General features: G+C 34.2%; 2 protein-coding genes across 4 annotated transcripts; both read left to right on the top strand.

Annotated features, from left to right (window-relative positions):
- Nucleotides 1–1,367: 1,367 nt before the first annotated feature.
- LOC121265935 lies at nt 1,368–13,888 on the top strand. Its single transcript, XM_041169593.1, has 3 exons — nt 1,368–2,355; nt 2,895–2,902; nt 13,752–13,888. Exons 1-3 carry the CDS (start codon nt 1,406–1,408, stop codon nt 13,886–13,888), a joined length of 1,095 nt encoding a protein of 364 aa, XP_041025527.1. The 5' UTR covers nt 1,368–1,405.
- A 4,296-nt stretch (nt 13,889–18,184) lies between these two features.
- LOC121265950 (serine/threonine-protein kinase STY13) lies at nt 18,185–23,119 on the top strand. 3 transcript variants are annotated; one of them, XM_041169614.1, is made up of 7 exons: nt 18,185–18,637; nt 18,754–19,116; nt 19,639–19,786; nt 19,976–20,171; nt 20,843–20,967; nt 22,123–22,281; nt 22,513–23,119. In XM_041169614.1, exons 2-7 carry the CDS (start codon nt 18,932–18,934, stop codon nt 22,798–22,800), a joined length of 1,101 nt encoding a protein of 366 aa, XP_041025548.1. In that variant the 5' UTR covers nt 18,185–18,637; nt 18,754–18,931; the 3' UTR covers nt 22,801–23,119. The 3 variants fall into 3 exon arrangements, with proteins under 3 accessions (XP_041025548.1, XP_041025547.1, XP_041025549.1); XM_041169613.1 differs by having other exon boundaries at nt 18,185–19,116; XM_041169615.1 differs by having other exon boundaries at nt 18,189–19,116; nt 19,654–19,786.
- The last annotated feature ends 1,908 nt before the right edge of the window (nt 23,120–25,027 follow it).

Below are 25,027 nucleotides of genomic sequence, written 5' to 3' on the forward strand. Positions count from 1 at the left end.
GATAAGAGCCTCGGGGTCATTTTGGAATGAAAAAATTTGGATAATATTTAGGATCATCGGGCATAATTTAATTTATAGGCACTTGTGATGTGATGAACAATTTGGTAGGAAGGGTGCACCACCCATGCGTGAGTGCCAGTGAGAAGTAGATGTTCGTTCACTCCCCAAAGTAAGATCTTTCGAGAGGAAAAAATGATGAAGACCAACAAAAGGTAAATTTGCGTCTATGGTAAATTGTTGTAAGAGATATAAGAACTTTCCTTAGTTTCAAGTACATGGAAAACGTCATTAAGATGAAATATTAAGAGTAGAGAGTATGGGTTGTCCCAACATGTTTGACACTGATCAGATCAAGACCATTGCCAACACATATATGATCATTGCCCGTATATTAATGTTCCGATATAATTACATTCAGATCTGCATGCTATAATGTTAGACTGTGGGTTGCTCTTAAATCGACACATGACTAGTTGTTTTTAGCTGAGTTAGTATCTACTAGGGCTGAATTATGTAGGATTCCCACTAGTACGGATGATAACAGGTTAGAGCTACATGCCCCCCCCCCCCCCCAATTTGTTGCAGACTTGATAGGTAAGTCGATTTTGAATTGAAGGTTGTTGAAAAACCACAACCACATCCCTACCTCCATTATATTCTTCAAAGCACCATTTGTTTGTTTGCCTCAGCCATATGAGTTTAAAGATCAATGGTTTCGAGAACAGTGATTTTGTCATAGGAAGAATGACTACAATAGTACCAGCTTAAGCATCCACCACAATTTGAGGAGACAAAATTAGTGACAGTACTGGCACCTCTAAGGGTTTTGTGTATAAGAGAAGGAAACAATTATGTGGGAATACTGGCATGCACCTTGGTCAAGAGAATAGATGTTTGGAAACCCATCTTGCGTAATAATGCAAAGAAGGAAACAGAACCCAGGGGTTTCGTAAGAACAATTGCAAGTTGATGAGTAGAGGGAACATGCAAAGTCCAAATGAGACCAGCATGGAGTTTATCACGAACGAGATTGCGGTCGATTTCAATATGGTTTGTATGCTCGTGTAAGACGGGATAGGTGGCAATGTGAAGCGCAACCTTATTATCACAGAAGAGTAAAGTTGGTTGAGGGTGTGGAGTGCGAATCGAAGATCCTGGAGTAAGTGGCGAATCTAGGTGAGTTCACAAACAGCAGCAGCCATGGAGCGATACTCTGCTTCAACAGATGGATGAAAAACCGCTTTGTTTTTTTTTTTTTACTTCCAGGAGATGAGAGAGTCTCCTATGAAGAAGACACAAAACCCATTGACAAGTTGGTGAGTGTAAAACATTTTGAGCATTAGGGGTCACGTGGTTTTCAGCGAAAATAATTGCTCTGCTAGGGTTTTCTTGCTCTCTGTGCGTCATGGCTGTCGCCGGGGCCCCCAAGGGCAACCCGGCACCGACGATGAGATCATGGTCGTTTGCGGACATGGTCACGCAGTCTCCTCTGCATTTACCCGAGGTGGACATCCTGCTGAGGCCTCCAAAAATGATAGATGCGGAGTTGTGTGTAATGTTCTCTCCAGAGGAAATCCACAAATCGGCTCAGCCTTTTGTCTTCTCTCTAGTGATGAAATTCTTGCGTCAACGGCCTAGCTTGGATGTGATCAGGTCCTTCGTGCGTAGCCGTTGGGGGCTGGAATCTCAACTCGTGGTTTCCAGTATGAGGAAACCAAGAAACGTGTTTCTCAAATTTTCGAAGGAGGACGATTTCCTAAAGGCTTTTTCTCGGGAAGCTTGTGATGTGGAAGGAGTGCCATATAGATTTTTCCATTGGATGACAGATTTCTCCGAAGATGTGGAACCTGCCTGTGTTCCAGTTTGGGTTATTCTTCTGGGTTTGTCCCTAAACTTCTACCATGAGTCTTTCCTTCGGAACTTGCTTTTGCCGATTGGAAGGTACATCCGACAGGATAATAGTACTCGGTGTGCAACACGCACAGATGGTGCCAGGGTCTGCGTAGAGATGAACGCGACAGCGGAACCTCATCATGGGTTTTGGATTGGTGCTCCCCGGCAACCAAACAGCAGATTCCAGGTAATCAAATACGAAACCTTGCCTGCCTATTGTGTTCATTGTAGTATCCAGGGGCACAATAAAAACACCTGTAAAAAAGAATTCCCAAAAGAGAAAAGTGATGGGGGAAGGGGTGAACGTGAAAATGAGGGCCTAAAGTGGGTGAAAAAATCAGGAGGTGAGAAGAGGGACATTGCTGAACTTGAAGAAGGGGAAATAGAAATTGAAAAACAGAGTGGGAAGGAATTGTGTAAAGTTTCAAATTGTGTGGAAGATATAGTACTGGATGGAGACGAGTTTCTCTATCCAGGAAGTGGAGGTAGATGAAGGTGTGGTAGTCGAGGATGTTGGGAAAACTCTAGAAGGTATGACCATTGCTCTCAGTGGGACTGAATTATTTAGGCAGGAAGGTAACTCAATGGGTGAAACGGATATAATTGGTCACGTAGAGGATGTGGTTTGTAGGAGTTCTGGGACAGTGTTTCAAGTTCGAGAATGTGATTTTAGTGAGAACAGGGGCCTGTCCCACTCACTTTCTGCGGGGGAAGGGAATATGGAAGGGTCTCATATACTAATGGAGAAGGATTTTTTGTCTGACAATGAAGAGAGAAGCCGGAGTGCTGGAGAAAAACAAGAACCGAAACTAGGGAGTTCTATTCGGGCTAAAAGCAGGCCGGCAAAGCTGAACCTATGATAAATCTAGTCTTGTTTTGGAATATTGGAATATTAGAGGGCTTGGCACCTCTAGGAAAAGGTTGATGAAAATGATTAAAGAAAAGAAACCGAGCATTATAGCTTTAGCAGAACCTTTTGGTGATCTTCTTCAATTGAAAAGGTTACAAAGTGACATATCGTTTGAAGGAAGTGTCTCTAATATGGAGAAAGGAGGAAAACTGTGGGTGTTGTGGGAGAAAGGAGTTCAGATTTCTGTGATGGGGCATTGTAATCAGAGCATTACTCTGGATATCAATAATAATAGTAGCTGGATTTTCTTTGTATATGCCAAATGTAGGTATAGTGAGAGAAGACCTTTATGGGAGGAGCTTCGAACCCGGGGAACTGTACTTGGATGGTCCTGGGGGATTTTAACATAATCAGGTTTGATAAGGAGCAGATAGGAGGTAGGCCTAGGCCCCACATAGCTAGAGAGGAATTTAATTCCTTTATAGACAGTGCGGGGTTAGCAGATTTACAATTCAATGGCAACCATTTCTCATGGTGTAATGGACACCTTGGTAGATCTAGGAGCCATGCAAGGTTGGATCGAGCTCTTGTAAACTCAGGCTGGATGTTGGAGTTCCCGAGGAGTAGTGGTGATTATATGTCCAGGTTGAGTTCTGACCACGCGCCTATGATGGTTTGTATGGAACCTGTGGCCTGCAAACATGGAAATGGCCTTTTTAAATTTCAGCAAATGTGGACAAGTCATGATCAATTCAGGGCATGTGTACTTAGCGCATGGCAGTCGAGTCAAACCTCAGTGGGAATGGTGAGACTTGCTAGAAAGCTTAAACAATTGAGGGGAGTGCTTAGAAAATGGAATCGGGAAATCTTTGGGTGGACGACAAACCATATCCGTACACTGGAGGATAAGGTTTGCCTGCTTGAAGAGCAGCTGTAGAGGGGCTTCTCGAAGGCAGTGGAAATGGATTTGTTGGCTTCAAAAGTAGAGTTAGATACTTGGGTTAGCAGGGAGGAAACCCGAGTAGCTCAACAAGCGAAACAGGATTGGATTAATAAGGGGGAGGCTGATGCAAAGTTCTTTATAATTATGGCTTCAAAAAACCTGAAAACAGTGAAATAGATGCGGATTAATGATCAGATTTTGTTGAAGACTCCTGAGGAGGTACATCTGGGTGCGGTTGAATATTTTAGGAATTTTTTAGCTTCTAACCATCACTCCTCGCCCCCGGATTTGGGTAATCTGTTAGAGAAGATGGTGCAAACAGAGGATAACCAAGCCCTTTTACAGCTCCCTTCAATCCAAGATATAAAAAAATACTTTGTTTTCTATCCCTACTGATAGCAGCCCAAGACCGGATGGCTTTGGATCCGGGTTCTATAAGGCCTGCTGGGATATAGTGGAGGAGGATGTGGTGCTGGCTGTCCATGATTTCTTTAGTGGTGGCATTATCCCCAGAGAGTTCACCTCCTCGTTTCTGGTACTTATCCCCAAGGTTGATCATCCCAAAAGTTTTGATAAGTTTAGGCCTATCAGCTTGTGTTTGGTATTTTACAAGATTTGCACTAAGATTCTGGTGAGTCTTCTTTCTCCCTTGCTCCCGCGGATTATTTCAGAAGAGTAAGGTGCTTTCATACCAGGGAATAGTATGCTTGAGAATGTGAGCCTAACTCAGGAAATGATTCAGAGCCTCAACAAGCCAGTTCGAGGAAGGAATGTGGTGCTGAAAATTGATATGGCCAAAGCATATGATAGCATTGAGTGGAATTTTCTGATTCAGGTGTTGGCGGCTTTTGGTTTTTTTGAAGACTTGTGCAAACTGGTTCGGCATATGATCTCCTCCCCTTGGTATTCAGTCGTCATAAATGGGGCAGCCAAGGGTTTTTTCCAAGGGGCACAAGGTTTGCGACAAGGGGATCCTATCTCCCCTTATTTGTTTATTATTATGGAGGAAATATTGTCGAGAATTTTAAAAGGAAGATTCCAAGAAGGCCGGATTGTCCATTTTTCTCTCCCGAGGGGTGCTCCGACTATTACTCACCTTCTTTATGCGGATGATATAGTGATTTTCACAAATGGGAGTAAAGCTTCCATTAAGGCTATATCAGTCTCTTGCATGTTATGAGACATAGGCTGGTCAGAAAATTAGTAAGGAAAAACCCTCTATCATCTTTTCTAATCGTATCTCAATAGCTAGAAGAAGACAAATATTGCAATCTACTAGCTTTTCAGAAGGTTCTTTACCTTTTAAATATTTGAGAATTCCAATGATATTTGGAAGATTAAAATCGATTCACTTTGATGACCTCATTGGGAAGATTAGTGCGAGAATTGGAGGCTGGATGTCTCGCTTACTATCTAGTAGGGCAAGATTGTTATTGGTAAAACGTGTGCTTAGCAGTATTCCAATACATATGTTGTCCATCTTTCAGGTCCCGAAGACAGTTTTAAGGTCTCTTAATCGCTCCCTGAGTAATTGCTTGGAAACTATTGTCTACAGACTCCCTATGGTCTCGGTTTTTCAAAGCCAAATATGTGAAAGAGGGTCACATCTCTCTTGTGAATCCTAATAAAGGGTCTCGATTCTGGAAGCTCATAACCAATTATATCCTAGAGATCATGGAACACTCAAAATGGAAGCCAAAGGAAGGAAAGCTCTCCTTTTGGTTTGATAAATGGGTGGGGGAGGATACCATTGCTTCAGTTTCGCCTGTTATGATGCCTAGCCTAATTTTAAAAGAGATATGGCTAGAGGATGGCTGGGACTTGGACCTATTGCATCGGCTGGAAGACTCTCAAAAAGCTCAAGAGATTGTTAACAATTTCAGTGATAAGAAAAAAGAGGAGGATATCCTAATTTGGTTGGCTAAAGAAGATGGAAAATTCACCTCTAAGAGTGCCTGGGAGTGTATTCGAGTTAGAGCCCCAAAACTTAGATGGTCAAATTGGATTTGGCACCCGAGCATCCTAAAGAAGATGGTCATTACGATGTGGAAAGGTTTTAACAATGTACTTAGTTTGGATGATAACATTCGTAGGTTGGGCATCCCCTTGCCTCAAAGTGCAATTCTTGTGTTAAGGGAGTCTATGAAGATTTGAATCATGTCCTAGCTAACGGGGAAGTGGCTCAGAGTATTTGGCGGAAGTGTGCTATCCAAGTTGGTATACTGAGACCAAACTTCAGCACGTGGAAAGAGACCGTGTTTGCATGGTTTAATAGAGCTTCGAAGGCGACGACTAGAGGGATGCTTATTGGCATTATTCCAGTCATTGTAACCTGGGTCCTATGGCTTCGTCGATGCAAAGTAAGAACGGAAGGAAAATCTGAATCCGTGGAGGAGACTTGGCGATGTATTAAATTCTGGATAGCTAAACTAAGTTTGAAGTTTCATGCTACTAAGCCATTATCCACACAAGATGAGAAGATCCTAGAAGACCTACACATTCACCCGAAAATTATAAGAAGGAAGAGAATGCAGGTTATTCATTGGCTTCAACCACAGCATGGTTGGTATAAACTGAATGTGGATGGAAGCAGTAAAGGTAACCCGGGGAAGGCATGTGCAGGGGGAGTCTTGCGGGATGCTTTAGGTAACATGGTTTTTGCTTTCTCTTCTCCACTTGATCATGGTACAAATAATTTTGCAGAATTCATGGCACTCCTCCTTGGAGTGAGAATAATCTGTCAAAAAGGTTTAGACAAGATTGAAATAGAGATGGATTCACTAATTGTGGTAAACTGGTTTCGAAATGCAAAATGTCTTATTTGGTACCTTGTTTTCAGACAAGGAAATGCTCCAGCTGACTACTTGGCTAGGCTAGCCTCGGAGGACTGTGGAGGATCTTAGACTGAGATGGCCTCTGCCCCACCCCTGTTAAGGGGTTTGATTCGGATAGACAAAATAGGAATTCTTTATGTGAGAAATGCTTTGTAGTTTAGTTTTGGTTCAGTGGTTGTCTGCTGTCATAACTGAGGAAAACTGGGTTGTAATTTGCTGGTCTTTATTTTCTGGTTGGTTGTTGCCTGAGGTCTAAGCTGGGTTATATTTTGCTCACTCTATTACCACAGTTTCTCAGCCATAAGTGAGCTTTAATCAAATACTGGAGGTGTTTTTCTCCTTATAAAAAAAAGTTGGTGAGTGTAAAGGTAAGAGGCTCAATTAGCATTGGCAAAGGCCTTAAGATGAAGGCTAGATGTAGCAAAGGCCTTAAGAACATGTTGGGCAGCATTGAGATGAGGTTCACGAGATGCTTTTAGATATTGACTAAGAGCATGCACAAAAAAAGTGAGGTCTAGACATGTAAGTGTTAAGTAGAGCAAGTAGCCTATCAAACATCTGTAAGCAAAAGGATTAGTAAGTAAAGAACCATAAGTTTTGCTAAGTTTCAAAAACCAGTGTCTTCTAAGATGCCCAAGTCATATTTCCTTCGGCACTAGGAAATACCCTTCGCAGATCGGACAACTTCTATGCCAAAAAAACTTTAAATGACCAAGATCTTTTAGCTGAAACTCATTATGCAATAAGATTTTAAATGCAGAGATTTATGCTTCATCATTGCTAGCAATTAATGTCATCAACGTATACTAACAAAGTAATGAAAAACTTTTCTTGAAGTCTAGTAAGAAAGATAGTAATGCAGAGATTTTGATTGGGTGAAACCATTCTTAAGCAGAAATGAAGAAAACTTATAGAGTCATTGCCCAGGGGCTTGTTTCAATCCATATTGTGATTTTTGTAACCTACAAACCCGAAACTCCCCTTTAGTGCCAAAATCAAGGGGTAAAATCATATACACTTCCTTGGTAACCTCTCCATATAGGAAAGTATTATTACCATCCAATTGAACTAGGCATTAGTCATGAACAACAGCTAGCTAGCTAGAGAAAGTAAGCATCAAACTATGACCATTTGGCAACTGGTGAGAATGTTTCCAAATAACTTAAGCCTTCTTGTTGCATGTATACCCTTTAATAACTAAACGGGTTTTGTATTGTTCAATGGCCCCATCAAATTTACACTTGAGGCGATACACCCATTTACATCCTATGGCAGACTTACCAACAGGTAGATCCCAAAATGAATAAAAACAAGTAAAGCAAAGTTTTTATGAATAGGTGATAATCGTGAGTAAAAGAGATGGTAAGAAATATCATGAGATCTATCTGGACCATTGCTGTAAGAAGACTACACATGCATAAAAGAAGAGATCACCAAATAATAATGCTAGTCATGCAAGTAACCACAGGATTTGTGAGTAAGAGATAACCTACATAATGGGCCTATATATAGTTTCAGTAGTAGAAGGTTGTGGGTCAGTAGAAGGGTTGTGTTTCTGTAGATATGGCACTAGCTAGGTATAGTAGTTAATGAAAAGAGTTCAATAGGGCCATGATCAGGAATGATATGAGGTAAAACAACATTAGGAATTTTCGTAGGAGAAGAATGTTGATTATCTGAAAAGGAATGGGATGGGAAAATATGTTCATGAAAGTGAACATCACGAGATATAAGGGTAGCAAGAGTGTCCAAATCAAGGAGTTTATAGCCTTTAACCCTAAAAATGATAACCAACGAAAGCACAATTTTGAGCTCGGGATCAAATTTGGAATGATGAGAAATTAAAGTTGAGGCAAAGCAGAGACATCCAAAATTAACACACATAAATGATTATAAAAAGGTATTTAATTAAAGAGGAGAGAAAGAAACCTCAATTTTATTAATAAATTCTCTTCTTTTTTTAAAAAAAACTTTTAGGTGGAAGAATACCTTTTCTAAAAATTAAAAAAAAAAAAAAAAAAAAAAAAAACTCGGGTTACAAGAATCCAAAACCAAGCCTTTGAAACGTATAACTGATAAAATAGGCTAATTACACAAAGTATAGAGTAGTTTTAAAAAAGCCTAAAGTAGTAAAACTTAATTATGAAAAAAGAAAACTAATTAGACATACATAATTATCGAAAGCATGTGTAGTTAAACTGTTTGCTAAGATACCCACCAAGTGATTAGGCAACCGACAGGGATAGTGGCAACAAAATTTGTTTCCATGCAAGATCGAGCACCATGTATAGTTAAACTGTTTGCTAAGACATTTATTTCTTTATAAATATGGACTATATTGATTGGAAAAGAGGCATGAATCTGCATGATGCCACCAACAATAAGCTCTAACACACTAAGTTGATTGCACAAAATCAAGTCAATTCTCAATGTTAATGGTTAACAAATGTGTTCGTGCCATTTCCGAGGAAGCAAAAAAGACCAAGGATAAGAGAACTTGATTTGGAACTGCTACAGCTTACAATTGTAATTCAAATCTATACATGTAATAATTCAGAGTACTACATGTTTGAATGTAGCACAAAGGAGATAAATTAATTACCACTGTTATGCTTGATCCTCATCTTTTAGCAAGAATGTCTATTTATCTGTTGTGGAAGAGATAAACATGACTTGGTCTAATGCATCTGGAAGAGATAGACATCATGATGCATGTGTTTGATATAAGAACTGACCCAAAAGCTAAAAGAGAGGAGTAAAAGAAGATAAAGTGGAGAAGGCCAAAGGGGACATGACCTTTTACATGATCCTAATCGTTACTCCAAAGTAAAAGCATAATATTATTATAACATATAAAATTAACTAAATCGATCGTGAGTATTAGCTCTACAATGGTGCATGGGATGGGTTTGGATCATTAATCCAGCCAGGACCAGGATGAGATTGTGGAAAGAGACTGGCCTACTGTTACTGTTGATCATTTAGCTGATTGGCTTAATTGTTTCCATTAAGATCGATTGATTCTTTTTGGATGTTAAAATTAATTAGTTAAAATCATTTGTTAAAAGCAGTGAATTAGTTTGTAAATAATAATAAATAATTTGTGAATAGTAAAGAAATAGTTTGAGAATATCTGATAATAATTGTGTTCTCAAACAGACCCTAATAAATATTAAAAATTGAGTTTCAACATATTTCGATTTGTATGGGTCTTAGTCAAACTAATTTATAACCCATGCAAACAAACGTTTTGTTCAAACATTACTACTCATGGCTATAGTAGTAAGGTTGGCAGGTATCACATATATATATATATATATATATATATATATCCCATAAATAAAAACTTATGACTCATGCAACAATGAACATATATACATAATCAAAACATCTAAAGTAGTAGATCATCATGTTTATGAATAGTCAGATATAATTTATTCTCAGTGTAAAAGGAATGACAAGAAAATTATAAGATGCATTTTCCACAAATTAGGTTTACAACAACTTGTTTAATTGTGCTTATTCCGTATCTTCAACGCTAAAATAGTAAACCTGAAAATATCTTTCAAAATCGTCGAAATTGTCAATGTTCAGAAGTTTGAAACCTTGACTAAATCAACATTCCATAAGTACAAATTTACGACTACAACAGTAAAATACTTACGCACTCACGACTGTAATTATGATTTCTCTTCTTTTTCATCCCTAACATTGTGTTTAATGCTAGTTGTCACAATTTTCATTTCTAGATAATGACAAAAATGGGAATTACATGAACCAATTCATTTATACTGAAAAAGGAAAAACTTATTACTGACATATTTTTTAATAAAAACATGTTCAAGATGTGCCAGTTTCGTGGTGCATGTCCTATAAATAAATAAATAAAAATTATAATAAAAAGTGAAATTTTTTTCTAATATTCGATATATTTAATTTCTTTAAAACTAGATTTATGTTCACAAGGATCGTACATTTTCAACAAGTCATTTACGAAGAAACAAATGCAAATGGGATCAGTGAAAACATGGGGGATGAGGATGAACCCATTAGCCCGTGTCTGATGTCTCGGGACAACACTTTCAACATATAAAATTAATTAAATAGTCTGTGGATATAATATTCTCTGGCTGGCTACCTTTGTACTTTTGAGACCCCCACCAAAGTGGCGTCCGCATGAGCTACGTTGAATTTGGGGCCCACGTAATGTTAGATTTGATATTTCAATTGGGTAGCTTTGTAATAAAGAAAGGGTCACCTTTTTTTTTTTTTTTTTGGCAGTTGAAGAGGTTGAGATGATCACAACATAGGTTGAGTCTGTCTATCATCGTTTGCCGACATGTATTCCACCACTATTCTAAGATAGCAACCCCCACGAAAGTTCGTCGTTTTGTTTAGTTGTTCCCGAAGCATATCCACCACTGTCGGAGAGCCACATATTTAAAATTCTCATGCATTATTGCTGTACACGTGGCTTTACTTATTAAATCATCCCTACTTTTGAGAACTTGTACAACATTTTCAATCGCATGTGGATTTTTATCCAATTAATCACCTATTATCTGCATGGAAATTTTAGCAAACAAAACAATACATTTTGGAAATGTTTGCATCACAGGAAGAGTAAGGTTAGATATTGTGAGGGCGTAACATACACCAGATTTCAAGATTAGGTCTAATCTATCAAGTTATTACTAAGAGACAAAATAAGAGAGAGATGAGATAAGAAGGGACAATGAAAATGAATGTGTAAGGAGACAGGAGATGTCAGGAGAAAATAAGAAAGGGAGAGACGGTTAGACACGCAAAGCAGATATCCTCACTACTACTGAGGTGCACGAGGAAAGATGGTCAGATAAAAGCAAGAGGTCAAACGACTCAAAGGGGTTTTCTTCTTCGACTTCCTCTTCAACTTCTGGAGGAAAAGCTCTAGAGAGAATATATTCTCCAGCAAATAGATCTCCAGCTCTCATTATACAGTAAGAAATGAGAAGTTATGAAAGACTATAAACAAGTATATTATAATGAATTTTTCCTTTCCAAATGTTTATAGACGTAGGCAACATACTGAACTACATAAATTTGTGTGTCTCTTTCGCTTTATTTTCTCTATACTTATTTTCTATTCACCATTATAAATATACGTATCGACATCATACAGCTATATCGGACCACTGTCGAGAGCTCTACATAATACTGAACGAGATCCAACTCATCATAGCATTGAAGTACTATCAAGGTAGGAAGTACTCCATCTCTCAAGGCAAAACTAATTAAACATTGAAGGTGTTTTTTGACGCTCTGGGCCACCAAGCTCCATTGAAGCTCGAACGCGGAGGCCGATGGTGCGAAACACGTGTTTAAGGACCCATTCAATCTTGTGATTCTTGTCCGCAGTAATCCCAAAACTCTGGAATTCTTTCATAACTTCCACCATGAACGAATATGCCAATCAATGATTTTTACATTAACACATTTTTTAAGGTAATCGAAGAACAGGTCTCAAATCCATGCATACATATAACTTCAAAGTGATTTCATAGAACATATTTTAATATTTTTTAAAAATAAAGATTGTAAACAAATCAAGAACTCAACTTGAGTTTGATTTGATTAATTCATGAATAAAGCTTGCATATAAATTTTAGGTCGTTTATAAACTAGCTAATTCATATAAACTCATATAATATCGTATTTTCTATTATAGTATTTTTTTTAGCTTTATAATGAGAATATTCAAAATATTCAAAAGGATTATAAAGAACCACATTTCTAGTGCGAGTTATGTCGTTACAAGTTTTTATGATTATAACTCTTGATATACATATGCATGCATATGTAGGTCTTTCCTTCCAAACAACTTTTTTTTTTCCTTTTTTCCTTAATTTTTAAAAATTAAATTATTATAATCTTATTTTTAGTATGATCTGTCTTCTTGAAAAAAGATTATAGTATTTCTCTCGTGGCAGTGTTACGAATGTTGCATCTTTTAGTTTAAGGCTGTGTTTAGATGCTTGAATGCACTCAGATTATCTCAATTGTGTTGAAATTTAGACATAGTCAAGCATCCAAACACGCAAAAGTGCACCAATTGCTCAAATCAGTCTTTAGAGCATTAGTAGTGGCCTAACCAAAGTTTGGCCAAAATTTGGTTAAAAAATTTACTTTTATAAATTTAACTGGCCACTTTTCAATAACATCAAATAACAAACTCTCTAAATCTATCATTATTCTATTAAAATACTTATTTTGACCTTTTCATTTATTTTAATTTTAATTATAATTTGAATATTTATTCGTTATAAAAAAAGTACACATTAATTTTCTAACAATTATATTATTCCAATGGATATAATTCTCTAACGGTCTTTGTTTTTTTATAACGATCTTCCAATTAATATATTTTTACAATGGTCATATTCTTCTACTATAAAATATAACATCTCCTTATTATTAATTATTGGATGCATGAACTGATAAGGAATGCAATATAGATGAAATATTTGATATAGAAGGATTCACTTGAAAGAGCTCTAAGAATTTTTTTATTTTTGTTTTTGTTTTGGTCTTTTCTTTTAAAAAAAAAAAGGCTAATTGAATGACCTCATTCTGAAAACACATTGAATCTTATTTTCGAGATAACTAACAAGATTCCACGTAAAACCATTTTGAAAGGTAGCAATCTATTATTATAAGCAAAATAAGCCAACTGGTGTAACATGATTTATTATTATAAGCAAAATCAACAATTTTTTATGCAATGAAATTATTTGGCCAGTAAAAAAGAAAAATGTGAAATTTATTGTACATTCATTGAATTTGATAGGAAGTATTTAATAAACTATAGTTTGGCCAAAATTTAACTTTGGCGAGGCTGTTTCATGATGGAACAACTAAACTGACAATGTGACACAAGTAAAATGAATTCGTCACCCCCTCTCTCTCTCCCTCCCGTGACCATTGAAACCACTTCTTCTTCCCCAAACCTCTATATATAATGAACCCACCCTTCCGGTGTTGTCCGTCTGGAATGGTAACGGCATCAAGATTTTTTTATTTATTAGTAAAACACATAAGTAAAATACTTATTCTCTCAATTTTTTTTTTTTTTTTGCAATATAATTATTCTATCATTAAATTCACTGATAGATGTTGATGTGAAAACAAATTCTGGAATAAACTGGAGCAAGTCCTAGATAGTCTAGGCATCATGCACCAATGGTGAGAAAAGAGGGGAGAGAAATAGATAGTTCCTTGGCGAGGAATGGAGAATCGAAGGATGTCCTCGGAGAATCTAGAGATGGAGAATTGCAGAACTCCTCGGCGGATAGAAATTATTGGCCAGTTTCTCGAAAAAAAAAAAAATGATAGTTAGATTGATTATATTGCGCATTTATATCTACACGTAACATTACTCTGAAAAAAAAAATAAAAGAAAAGAAAGAAAGAAGGAAACAGACGAGAAAATAAGAGCAGGACTCATCAGTGACGAGAGAGAAATGATCGGAATGTGACAAGTTTCTCAATTGTGATGGTAGGGCACAGTTAATGCAGAATGACTCATATACAGTGACGTCGAACTCTTGCAAGACACATATCAAATGCATACGCTTGATGACCTAACAAGAAATGCAAAGGCTACCCAAGAGATCAGTCCCTATATATACCCCAAAGGTTGCAAGTTACTATCTGTGATCACATGTGTGTTTGATGTTGAAATCAATTTAAATCTCAAATCAGTCATTGTTAGGATTTATTATTTTTTTTAATTTTTTACAAAAGAGTTCAATTCATCTTAATCTATTTCATACATTCAATCACACATTTCAACTTATTTATATTTAAATATATTTCAAGGAGACCTACAAAATATTTCTATTTGTAGAATATCTAAATCATCTGAGATCACCGCATCATCTAAACATAGCTTTAATCTCTATATTTATATATATAAATTACAATCTAATATGAGTGTCATTTACTTTGTCACGTATGGATGACGAGATGGTCTCATTTCATCTCAACATCGAAATATCATTTAAATATATATACTTTTCAATTTTAAATCTTAACTTTTCATCTAAACATTATTTAATCATTTTAATTTTTCTAAATTTTCAAAAAAAATACAAAAATAATTAAACTTTTTCAAATTTCGAAATAAAAATAATATTAAAAAGTTATATTGTGATAATATTTTAATTTTATAATATTTGTATTTAACTTTTTATTTTTCATTTTTTAAAATCACATAAAATATTTTAAATCAATCTATTTAATTGCTACTATCAAATTATTTCATTATTATTGATAAATTTCTCGTCTCAATGTGCAAACGAGGCCTTGATCGTCTCTATATTTGGTTGACTATATTTCGTGAAAGCAGTTCCCCTACTAGATCAAGCTGACTATATTTCGTTCTTCTGCATGGCAGACGGAGTTGGATCCAGTACTAACGAGAAACTGTATTAACACACATAAATATATAACGATTAGGGTTTTTTTTTTTTTTTTAATTGAGCTTCTCCTTATCCTGTATTGGATTATTAATATTATTATTGTTTTGATGGTATTAAAATATTATATTTTTAAATACCACCATCCCCAAACATATGTTCAATATTATATTGATGTCACTGGTTTGGACAAACAAACAATTTAACAATTTATCTTTTAATACAAGTTATCAACTACCCGCTTTGATGGTCTTTACTTTCTTTATTTGCTCTCTATACTCTTGTTCGTTCGGAAGCTCGAAGCTTTTAGGCTGCGTTTGAATGTTTGAATATTGAATTAATATTGAGTTATTTAGTTGAGATGATAAAATATTATTTTTTAATATTATTATTATTTTAAAATTTAAAAATATTAAATTGTTTATTATATTTTATATTGAAATTTAAAAAAATTATAATGATGAGTTGAGGAAGCAAACGAAGCCTTAAAGAGACACGGGTGGATGAATTAACCATGAACTTCACACTCGTCGAAACTCTGTGCCTGGAATACACTTGTTTATATTATATAGTTGAGGTGAGTGGAGATGATTTTAAATGAATTGAATAAAATATTGTTAAAATATTATTTTTAATATTATTATTATTTTGAGATTTGAAAAAATTGAATTATTTATTATATTTTGTGTGAAAATTTGATAAAGTTGTAATGATTAGATGAGATTAATTGATGTGAGTTTCAAATCCAAACGAGTTGAAAGTATTTTATCTCATTTAATTTTATTATTATAATTTTTTTAAATTTTTACATAAAATATAATAAATAACTCAATTTTTTTAACTCTTAAAATAATAATAATATTAAAAAATAATATTTTAATAATATTTTATATAATTTTTTATTTTATTTCAATTCATCTCTTCTCATCTCTCAACTCTTTATCCAGACGACAACTTCCATGAAGCAGAGATCAGGATATCTATAATTTCAACAACCTAAACAACCAACCTCCACTTCATACAGACTCCAATTCATTTATAGCGTAGCTCTTGAATAAAGGATACTCTTTTTTTTTTCAGAGATCTTGTCCTTTTTTAAATTAAGTAGAAAAATATTTTGGTTATAAAAAATAATTTCTTAAAAGTAAATTCATCCTCTTTTCTTTATATAATATGTTAGACTATAAAATTATTTTTATTATAAAATTAATTTAACACAACATATAAAATCATATCAATTTATAAATTTATTTTTATAAAACTTCTTAATTAAATATATTATTTTTAAAAATAATGTTAAATACAATCATAAATTATGTAAATACTGTACATTTATTTTAATAAAAAAATTTAATCTATAATTAAAAAATTAATTTTTTTTATATAAATATCATATTTATTTATATATATTTTTAAAAATATACTATATTTTAACGGTAATTTTAAGAATATTATACGTTTATTGTTTTTTAAAATTTTGTTTTTATTTATCTTTTCGAGTGATAATAGTGTCGAGTACCACATTTTCGTGAGTGATGGTTGAAGTGAAAGATAACGAGTACCCTTTTTTTTTTATATATATATATATAATATAGAAGAGTTTGGAATTTTTTTTTTTTTTTCCATTTAAATAATGTTAAGAAGTTGCCACGATTTATAAAAAAAGTTAGAAAGGAAAAAAAGGGAAAAGAAAGCCGTCGGCTGCATTTATGATTAATGGAACTCACTCACACGGATCATCTGAATGTCAAAAGATTCACACACCCAAAAAGTCTCAATCAGAAGGTGATGGGTGAAATTGGAAAAATTAAAAGAAAATTGGAACACGACAATTAAAGTCTACAGTATTGGTCCCAACGTAGCCTACTCTATAACTTTTTCTACCTATGCATTATGGTCACGTGGCACACCCATGCTAATTCTTTTAATATTTATAATTTATTATTTTATTTTATTCTTATCAAAATAATTTAATTGTTTTACTTATTATCTATAAATAATATATTTATTATAAGGAAAATAAAAAAAAGTTAAAATAAATAAAGTGTATAGTGTATAAGAATGATAAGTAAAATTATTCTTTTTATTTATAAAGCACAAATCACATTTTCTTGTTCTCGCCTTACAATTTATTTATTTATTTTTTAAGCATATATACATATAATTTCTTAGGCACTTAAAAAATAAGCTTCACGTTTTCAATTCTGTTTGTTTATCCAAATATTTTGTCGATTTCATCAGCTCAAAAAAGGCAATTAGAGGTTGATCCCAATCTACCGTAAATGCATTTGAATACCTGATCCATAAAAATTTTGGAATGTTGAAAACTAATCCCAATTTATGAAAACATAAAAGTTTAAACTATTACTTTTGTAATTAAAAATAGAACGAAAACATTGGTAGGAGGAAAATTAAAATTGAGGAGTGTGGGAGGTTTCTTTAATTTAGCGGTAAAGGGTTGTTTGAAATATGTTTCATTTCATTTTATTCTTAAATATAATTTGAATTTAAATATTTTTTAATTTTAAATATTTAATTTTTTAATTTAATTATTATTTAATCCTCATTTATATAGTGAGATGTGATGAAATAATTTTAAATAAAAATTAAAAATTGAATAAAATATTATTTTTTAATATTATTATTATTTTGAGATTTAAAAAAATTGAATTGTTTAGTATATTTTATATGGTAATTTTAGAAAATTATAATAATGAGATCAGATGAGATGAACCATTTATGTATACAAACGAGACTTTAATCATTACAATTTTATCAAATTTATAAACAAAACACAACAAAAAATTCAACATTTTAAAATCTCAAAATAAATCTAATATTAAAAAATTATATTTTAACTTTATAATATTTTTATTCAATTTTTTAATCGAATAAAACAGCATAATTCAAATTATTTTATTATTATTATTCATAAATTATTTCACTATTATTTATTAATTTTTTATCACATCTTATTCTGTAAATATCTCCTATCCCGTGTCTTTTAACATGAAAAGAAAACAGAAGATAAAAATGTGTTATTAAATAGAGCACGAGGAAAATAAAGTGGAAAGAGAGGGCAGGGATAGGGAGCCGAAGAGAGCCGAGCCGAGAAAGGAAGGATACTGGAAGTGGGGTCGTGTTTTTTTTGAGTTTTGTCTCTCTACTCAGTACGAGTGCTCCATTTCAGCATCCTCGACCATCAACGTCCAAATCGCTGATACTGCGACCTCCAGGACCAATTGCTCTCCACGTGGCCTACTACCATTCGCCAATCACTTTTCTCCAAACATCACTGGCCCCTCACCTTTAAACCCTCGTCGGAACAGATACTCGGAAAAATAAATTTTCGCTTTTCATCGGAGCCCCCCTGTTCTCTGTGCTGAGAGCTGAGAGAGTGAGAGAGAGAGAGAGAAGGATTTTTAGGGTTTCTGAAATTATAAACCTAGTTAAACTTTTGTATCTCTGAGAGTTGCCGTTGATGCTTTTACCTATGGTTTCTTGGAAAAATTTTCTCGGGAAAATTTAGCGTCGGCTGTAAGTTGCTTTTATCTTATCTTTCTTTCCTTTGTCAGGGTTTCTTTTCTTAAACAAAGCTTATAACTCAAGCAAAGTTCTTGGGAGTTTGAAACGGAGGCTACTTTTTAAGGAGAATTAGTCGGTGAGAAACTTAAGAGTCTGTCTATGAAGATTATTCTTTTTTGCTCTTAAATATAAATGGCCATGAAGTTGTATTGGTGGTGGTGCTAGTACCACTGAATGGTTCGTTTGGAACAGGAAGTTACAAGATTAGGAGGAATCGAGTTTTTCGGCTTTTTTAATATATGCTTTGGAAATTGAAAGGAATAGTGGATGAAAGCTGACCTCTTCGAACTCGGATGATGTTAACTGTGTAAATACATGTATTTTGAGGGGATTGAAATGAGAAATTCGGGTATAGTTTGAGGTTGCAACCATGAGTTGCAGCATAAAGAACAGTGGAGGCGAAGAGGGGGAATATGAATCGAAATCGGTCACGCAGAATGGGTCAGTAACGGCGGAACAGTTTACCATCGATGAGAATCTGCTAGTTGATCCGAAATTGCTTTTTATCGGGACGAAAATCGGTGAGGGAGCCCATGGAAAAGTTTATGAAGGAAGGTCAGTGCAAACTTACGCGAAAGTGTCTTGTGTTTGTTATCTTACATTGTTTCTGTGGCAGCCTGGGAATCTAATATGTATTTTGTTTGGCTCAACTTAATTAATTTTATGTTAATCTTTTTTCTTAACACTGCCAGGAAGTTTATGTGAGCTCTTCTTAATACAGGTTTTTATGGCACTGTAGTTCGTATGTAACAGGATCTGAGGATAAAAAGCTTAGTTAGCTTAAGTTGATGATTAGTATTGCGCATGTGCGGTCTGGATTTTTAGGAAACTGGTCATTCTTAGTTTTACTTCATTTGGCTGGTATCTATCATCTACAGACTTACGATTCCTCTGAAAAGAATTATATGGTTTACTACATGTATTTGCATGAATGTAACTGTCAATCGTTTTGTGTATATAAACATTACCTTTTTGTTCCAATGTCATTGAATGAGCTGTAAACATTTTTCTTTAGCACTGGTTCTTTCTACAAGAAAAGTTTGTCTGGCAGTTATTGTCCTCCTTACCGTGGTCTAGAATAATATCTTTCAGGTATGGTGATCGAATTGTGGCCATTAAAGTCCTCAATCGTGGGAGCACTTTTGAAGAGAGAGCTGCCCTCGAAAGTCGTTTTGCTCGGGAAGTTAATATGATGTCGCGTGTTAAACACGAGAATTTAGTCAAGGTAAGTGTTTCCAATCAAACATGTCTGCAATTTACTGATATTCTTTTTACTGGTAGGTATATGCATATTTATATCTAGTTCAGTTCTTGGAAGTATTTTCCTTTTATGCATACGTGACTAACTGTTTTTCATATATTTCTATCTGGCACATTCTTCTCACTTTGCATAGTTCATTTCTGGCTTTTGCAGTTTATTGGAGCTTGTCAGGACCCTTTAATGGTGATAGTGACAGAGTTGTTACCTGGAATGTCACTCCGGAAGTATTTAAATAGTATTCGTCCTAACATATTAGACCTCTATGTGGCTATAAATTTTTCCCTTGATGTTGCTCGAGCCATGGAATGTCTTCATGCCAATGGGATAATACATAGAGATCTGAAACCAGGTACTTCCCAATAATATGGTGTAATACACAAATGAAATTATTTCTTAATGTATGTTTTCTTCCTGTTCCTATATCTCTTTTATTTTCCCCCATAAAACTCATACCAATCATATAAAGCTAATGATTAATGAGTACAAAGCTATTCCCGTTTTCCTTAATTGTTATTTAATCAATCCTCTGTTATATTGGAACTGGCTAATGATAGATGCATGGTACTGACTTGTTTATTGTTTGTATACATTTTTATCCATTCTATCCGATATGGTTGTTATACTGATACTTTTAAAACTATAAAAAAAATTATTTTATCAATCCTCTGTGCTGTGCATTATGCAATTCATCCATGGACTTGGCTCTTAGTTAATTTAAGTTGGGTTTTTAATTATATAGGATTGTTCTTTTCATTTGTTACAGTGGTTACACTTGATTCAACCTTTGTTATCTCAAAAATTAATATTCGTTGATGTGGAAAGCATGCTTGTATTGCTAGATGTAAATTTATTTAGTTGCTTTTAAGTTGAGTTCCCAATTATTCTTATTGAAATTCAAATTAAATCCAGTTATGTTTGAGTTATAATTTGTGGATTAGTCATTCTTTATAGTTCTCTATGTAAACAACCTTATTCTTTTTACCTACTAACAGTTATTTGTTTTAAAAATAATTATTGCAGATAATTTGTTGCTCACTGCAAGTCAGAAGTCTTTGAAGCTTGCAGATTTTGGTCTTGCAAGAGAAGAATCTGTGACAGAGATGATGACTGCAGAAACTGGGACCTACCGCTGGATGGCTCCTGAGGTTTCTCTCTTGTTAAACACGTTTTTTTTTTTTTTTTTTTTTTTCATTGTCCTTGATTATACCATGTACGAGGTAAATGGATAAAGGAGTCTTTGCTGGAGGGTGGGCAATTGATCATTAAGATGGAGAGATATTCACGATTGTCAAGGCTAAATCATGTAAACAAAAACATGTATGCATTTAAACTAACAACCGACACACATGCATTGCAGAGCTGGGGCAAGTCAGCTAGGACTTATATTTTCAATCGAACTAGTTTGTGATAATTACCTTGGAGAATTGGTGGCATTAGTTTGGCCGATGTCATTTGGGGTGTGATGAATTAGTAAATTGGATTTAACTGTGATTAATGATACCTCAGTAATACGTCATACGTCATTTTTTGGCCGTTAGTCTCGATCCATGGTCCATGTGGTTCCCCTATCTTATGGAATATTATTTTCTAAACCTAGTATCTGATGATAGCTTATGGTAATTTTTGCATACGTACTGAAGGAATGTAGATCCATATGGATAAATGTAAATGCATATCCATCTGCAAGTCAACTCCATGTAAGTCACTTGTCAACCATTATCACAAGCTGTCATCAATCAAGGGCACATATTAAATTCCTAAATAAGTTCTTGTTTTTGTGGTTTCATATTTCTGTTCTCTGCTTTGTTAAGCTCAACTACACTGGTTGACATTATTTTTTATGTGAGGGCTGACTTGTGAAGGGACTAAGAAGTGTGGTTTGATGGTTTAGACCATTTTCTTCATTTATTGATATTATCATCCGCATTTGTCTCAATTTTATCTTTACTTTGGCTTAGCAGATGTCAGTATTAACTGCAACAGTTTATGTAACTTTGAGTTAACCCTTATTATATATTTTTCCATTGTCCTTTGATTTTTTTGTTTTGTTATTTGCATGACCCCATGAGCCATAAGCTTTGGTTCAACACATTGCATTCAAGCACAAACTTGCTGACAATCTTCCCTTGGGATTTGACTAGTGTCAATTGAGTTTTTCTGTTGAATGGTTGGGGAGAACTTCCTTATTTTTAGGACTGCTCTTCATCAAGACTGCAGGAGTTTTATGGATTTGCTTACATTGCATAGAACCTTTCCTACCAATCGTTGGAATCTTATACAATCTATTCATGTCTTTGCAGTTGTACAGCACTGTGACATTGCGTCAGGGAGAGAAGAAACATTACAACAACAAAGTTGACGTCTACAGTTTTGGAATTGTTTTATGGGAGTTACTAACCAACCGCATGCCATTTGAAGGCATGTCCAATTTGCAGGCTGCTTATGCTGCTGCTTTCAAGGTGCAAAAAGTGTCATTTATTTTATTTGCTTTTGTTGCATATGGTCATCATGTTATATTTGCTGTCCCGTTGATATTGCATGACTTGCGTCAGAGCCGATGCTACTTTATCGAATGCAGGTTCAGAATAAACCATGCCTCTGTTCACGTTTGAAACATGCTTATGCATAATGAATGCTAAAATCAACATCCTTTAGTTAGTAACTAGATTATTGTGAATTTGAGATTGCAGCAAGAGAGGCCTAGTCTTCCGGAGGATCTCTCTCCTGATCTTGCCTTCATCATACAGTCATGTTGGGTTGAGGACCCTAACCTGAGGCCAAGCTTTAGCCAGATCATCCGCATGCTTAATGCATTTCTCTTCACACTCTCACCCCCCGCATCATCCTTACCGGACTCTGATACCCAGGCAGCAGCGACTAGTAATGGTACCATGACTGAATTTTCTGGACGTGCGAGAGGAAAGTTTGCTTTTCTTCGCCAGCTCTTTTCTGCCAAGAGGACCAAGAACTCACAATAGCGGGTAAAATTTTGAATATTTTCTTTTTGTTCCAACCCAAGAATTGGCATGCAACAGTGCGTATATATCCCAAGTGAATTGTGGTTAATTAACTAGATGTGATGACCTATTAAACGATGAAGATATTGAAACAGATTGATGTTAATGGGGAAACTCATTGGGAAAATAAAAAAAGAGACGGAAGACTTGGCAATCGGGCAATGTCTGGTTGATGTCGACCTGATGTAAAGGAGACCAATGTGTAGGACATATTTCTGTTAATAGATGCTACTCTTATTGAAGATGCTTATTAATGAAGCAGCCTAGGGTTTTCATTTTTGGTAGGTGATGAAATTTCTTAGTTTGGCCAGATTTTTCTGCATTGACTCCATCTCTTGCGTACCCAAATCCAGAATGTGCTCAAATGTGCTTTGTATTCACGTAACCAATCATCTCCCCACCCCGCGCCCCCCCCCCGGTTCTAACTTTGGTGAGGACAGATCAACCATGCAACTGCTATCAGTTCAATCTAGACCACGATGATGAGTCTACAAGCCTTTACATCATAATGTAAAGTAGACACCAAAATTCGAATTTCAATTTGGATATAGGCTCGAATTTGTTATCTTCATTCATGAAGTTTTTCCTCCCAAGTAGCAAAATGTGTTCTTTGAACTAGCACCAAAATTATGGAAGTGGAACTTTTGCAGGTTGCCGGATGTCATAGGATCCTAAAGGCCCAACCGACCTAATGGATACTAATTTGATTAAGCCTTTGACTCTCATGATTATAATATTTCACCACGCTTCCAAATTTGATATTTATGGTGGCTCATTTTATTGATATTGATCTAGTGATACTCATTTTCCTTTTGGTAATTTCATTTATCTATCAGTGTTTAATAACTTAAAACCATGTCCAGATATGGTATAAAGGCATTTTAATCTAGCTAATAAATCACTCCCTTTGACTTGAACTCGTGATGTGGTTCTTGCTTTGATATTAATTGTTAAAAATTCAAAAGTCTTAGAACTGTTAGATACTAATTTGATTAAGCATTTAACCCTCAAGATCATAACAGTCTCACTAAGGCTCATTTAGAGAGTGAGATGAGATGAAAATTTTGTGAATAGTAGTATAAGATAGTTTGTGAATAATAATAAGATAGTTTGAATTGAATATTTTTTTAGTTTTGAGAAATGAGAGAAAAAAAAAAGTTGAATAAATGTTATAAAGTTAAAATATTGTTAGAATATAATTTTATAATATTATTTTTGTTTGGAGATGTAAAAAAAATTGAATTTCTTTTTATTTTTTGTTTGAAAGTTTCGGAAACTTGTAATGATTAGTTTGAAAATTTTGTATTTGAATTATGTTTAGAAAGAAAATAAGATGAGATAATAATTTTGAGATGAGATTTATTTTCAACCAATCCCTAAACACTATCTTTTTCTAATGTTTGCCTTTAATTTTTTATTAGGAAGTCTATTCTCTAATCAAGCAGTGGAGATGGCTATAGTCGCGCGCAATAAATGATATAATTTTTTTAGCAACGCATAATTTTACTCACAATATATGTAATAGTCTTATTTTATCAGTATTTTTTTCTAATTTGAATTTTAAATTTCAGACTTTAAAATTTTCATCATTTTCAATAGCTGGCACATCAGTACGTATAATTATGTAAATAAAATTATAAGTATAGATAGCATTTTTCATAATTTTTTTATAGCTGGTAATTAATTATGGGAATTGAGAAATATTTGGTCAACACAAATTTTATACAATAAAATTTACAAGCTGACGTGATTTAATAAGATTCATTATATTGTAAGTTTATTTTTTTTTGTAAAATATTTTAATATATTATATTAAGTTACGTTAACTTGTAAATTTTTTTTAATCTAATATTTGTACGAGATGAGTTGAAATGGTTTGTGAATAGTAAAATAAAATATTATCATAATATTATTTTTTAATATTATTATTATTTTGAGATTTAAAAAAATTAAATTATTTATTATATTTTATATAAGAATTTGAGAAAGTTGTAATAATAAATTGAAATGAATTGAGAGAAGTTAAAGTGAATTTTTAATCTAAAAAGCGGTGCCTTAATACTTCTCGTAGGCTAATCATACCAAAGATGATCTACTAACAATTACTCCCGTTCTAAGAAGAATTTAACCATTTTTTGAATGAAAATAATAAATTTTCCAATTAAAACTTCATTTTTATTAATGAAAA

The sequence above is a fragment of the Juglans microcarpa x Juglans regia genome, chromosome 5D, assembly GCF_004785595.1.
Source record: "Juglans microcarpa x Juglans regia isolate MS1-56 chromosome 5D, Jm3101_v1.0, whole genome shotgun sequence".
In the NCBI taxonomy this organism is placed as follows: Eukaryota; Viridiplantae; Streptophyta; class Magnoliopsida; order Fagales; family Juglandaceae; genus Juglans; species Juglans microcarpa x Juglans regia.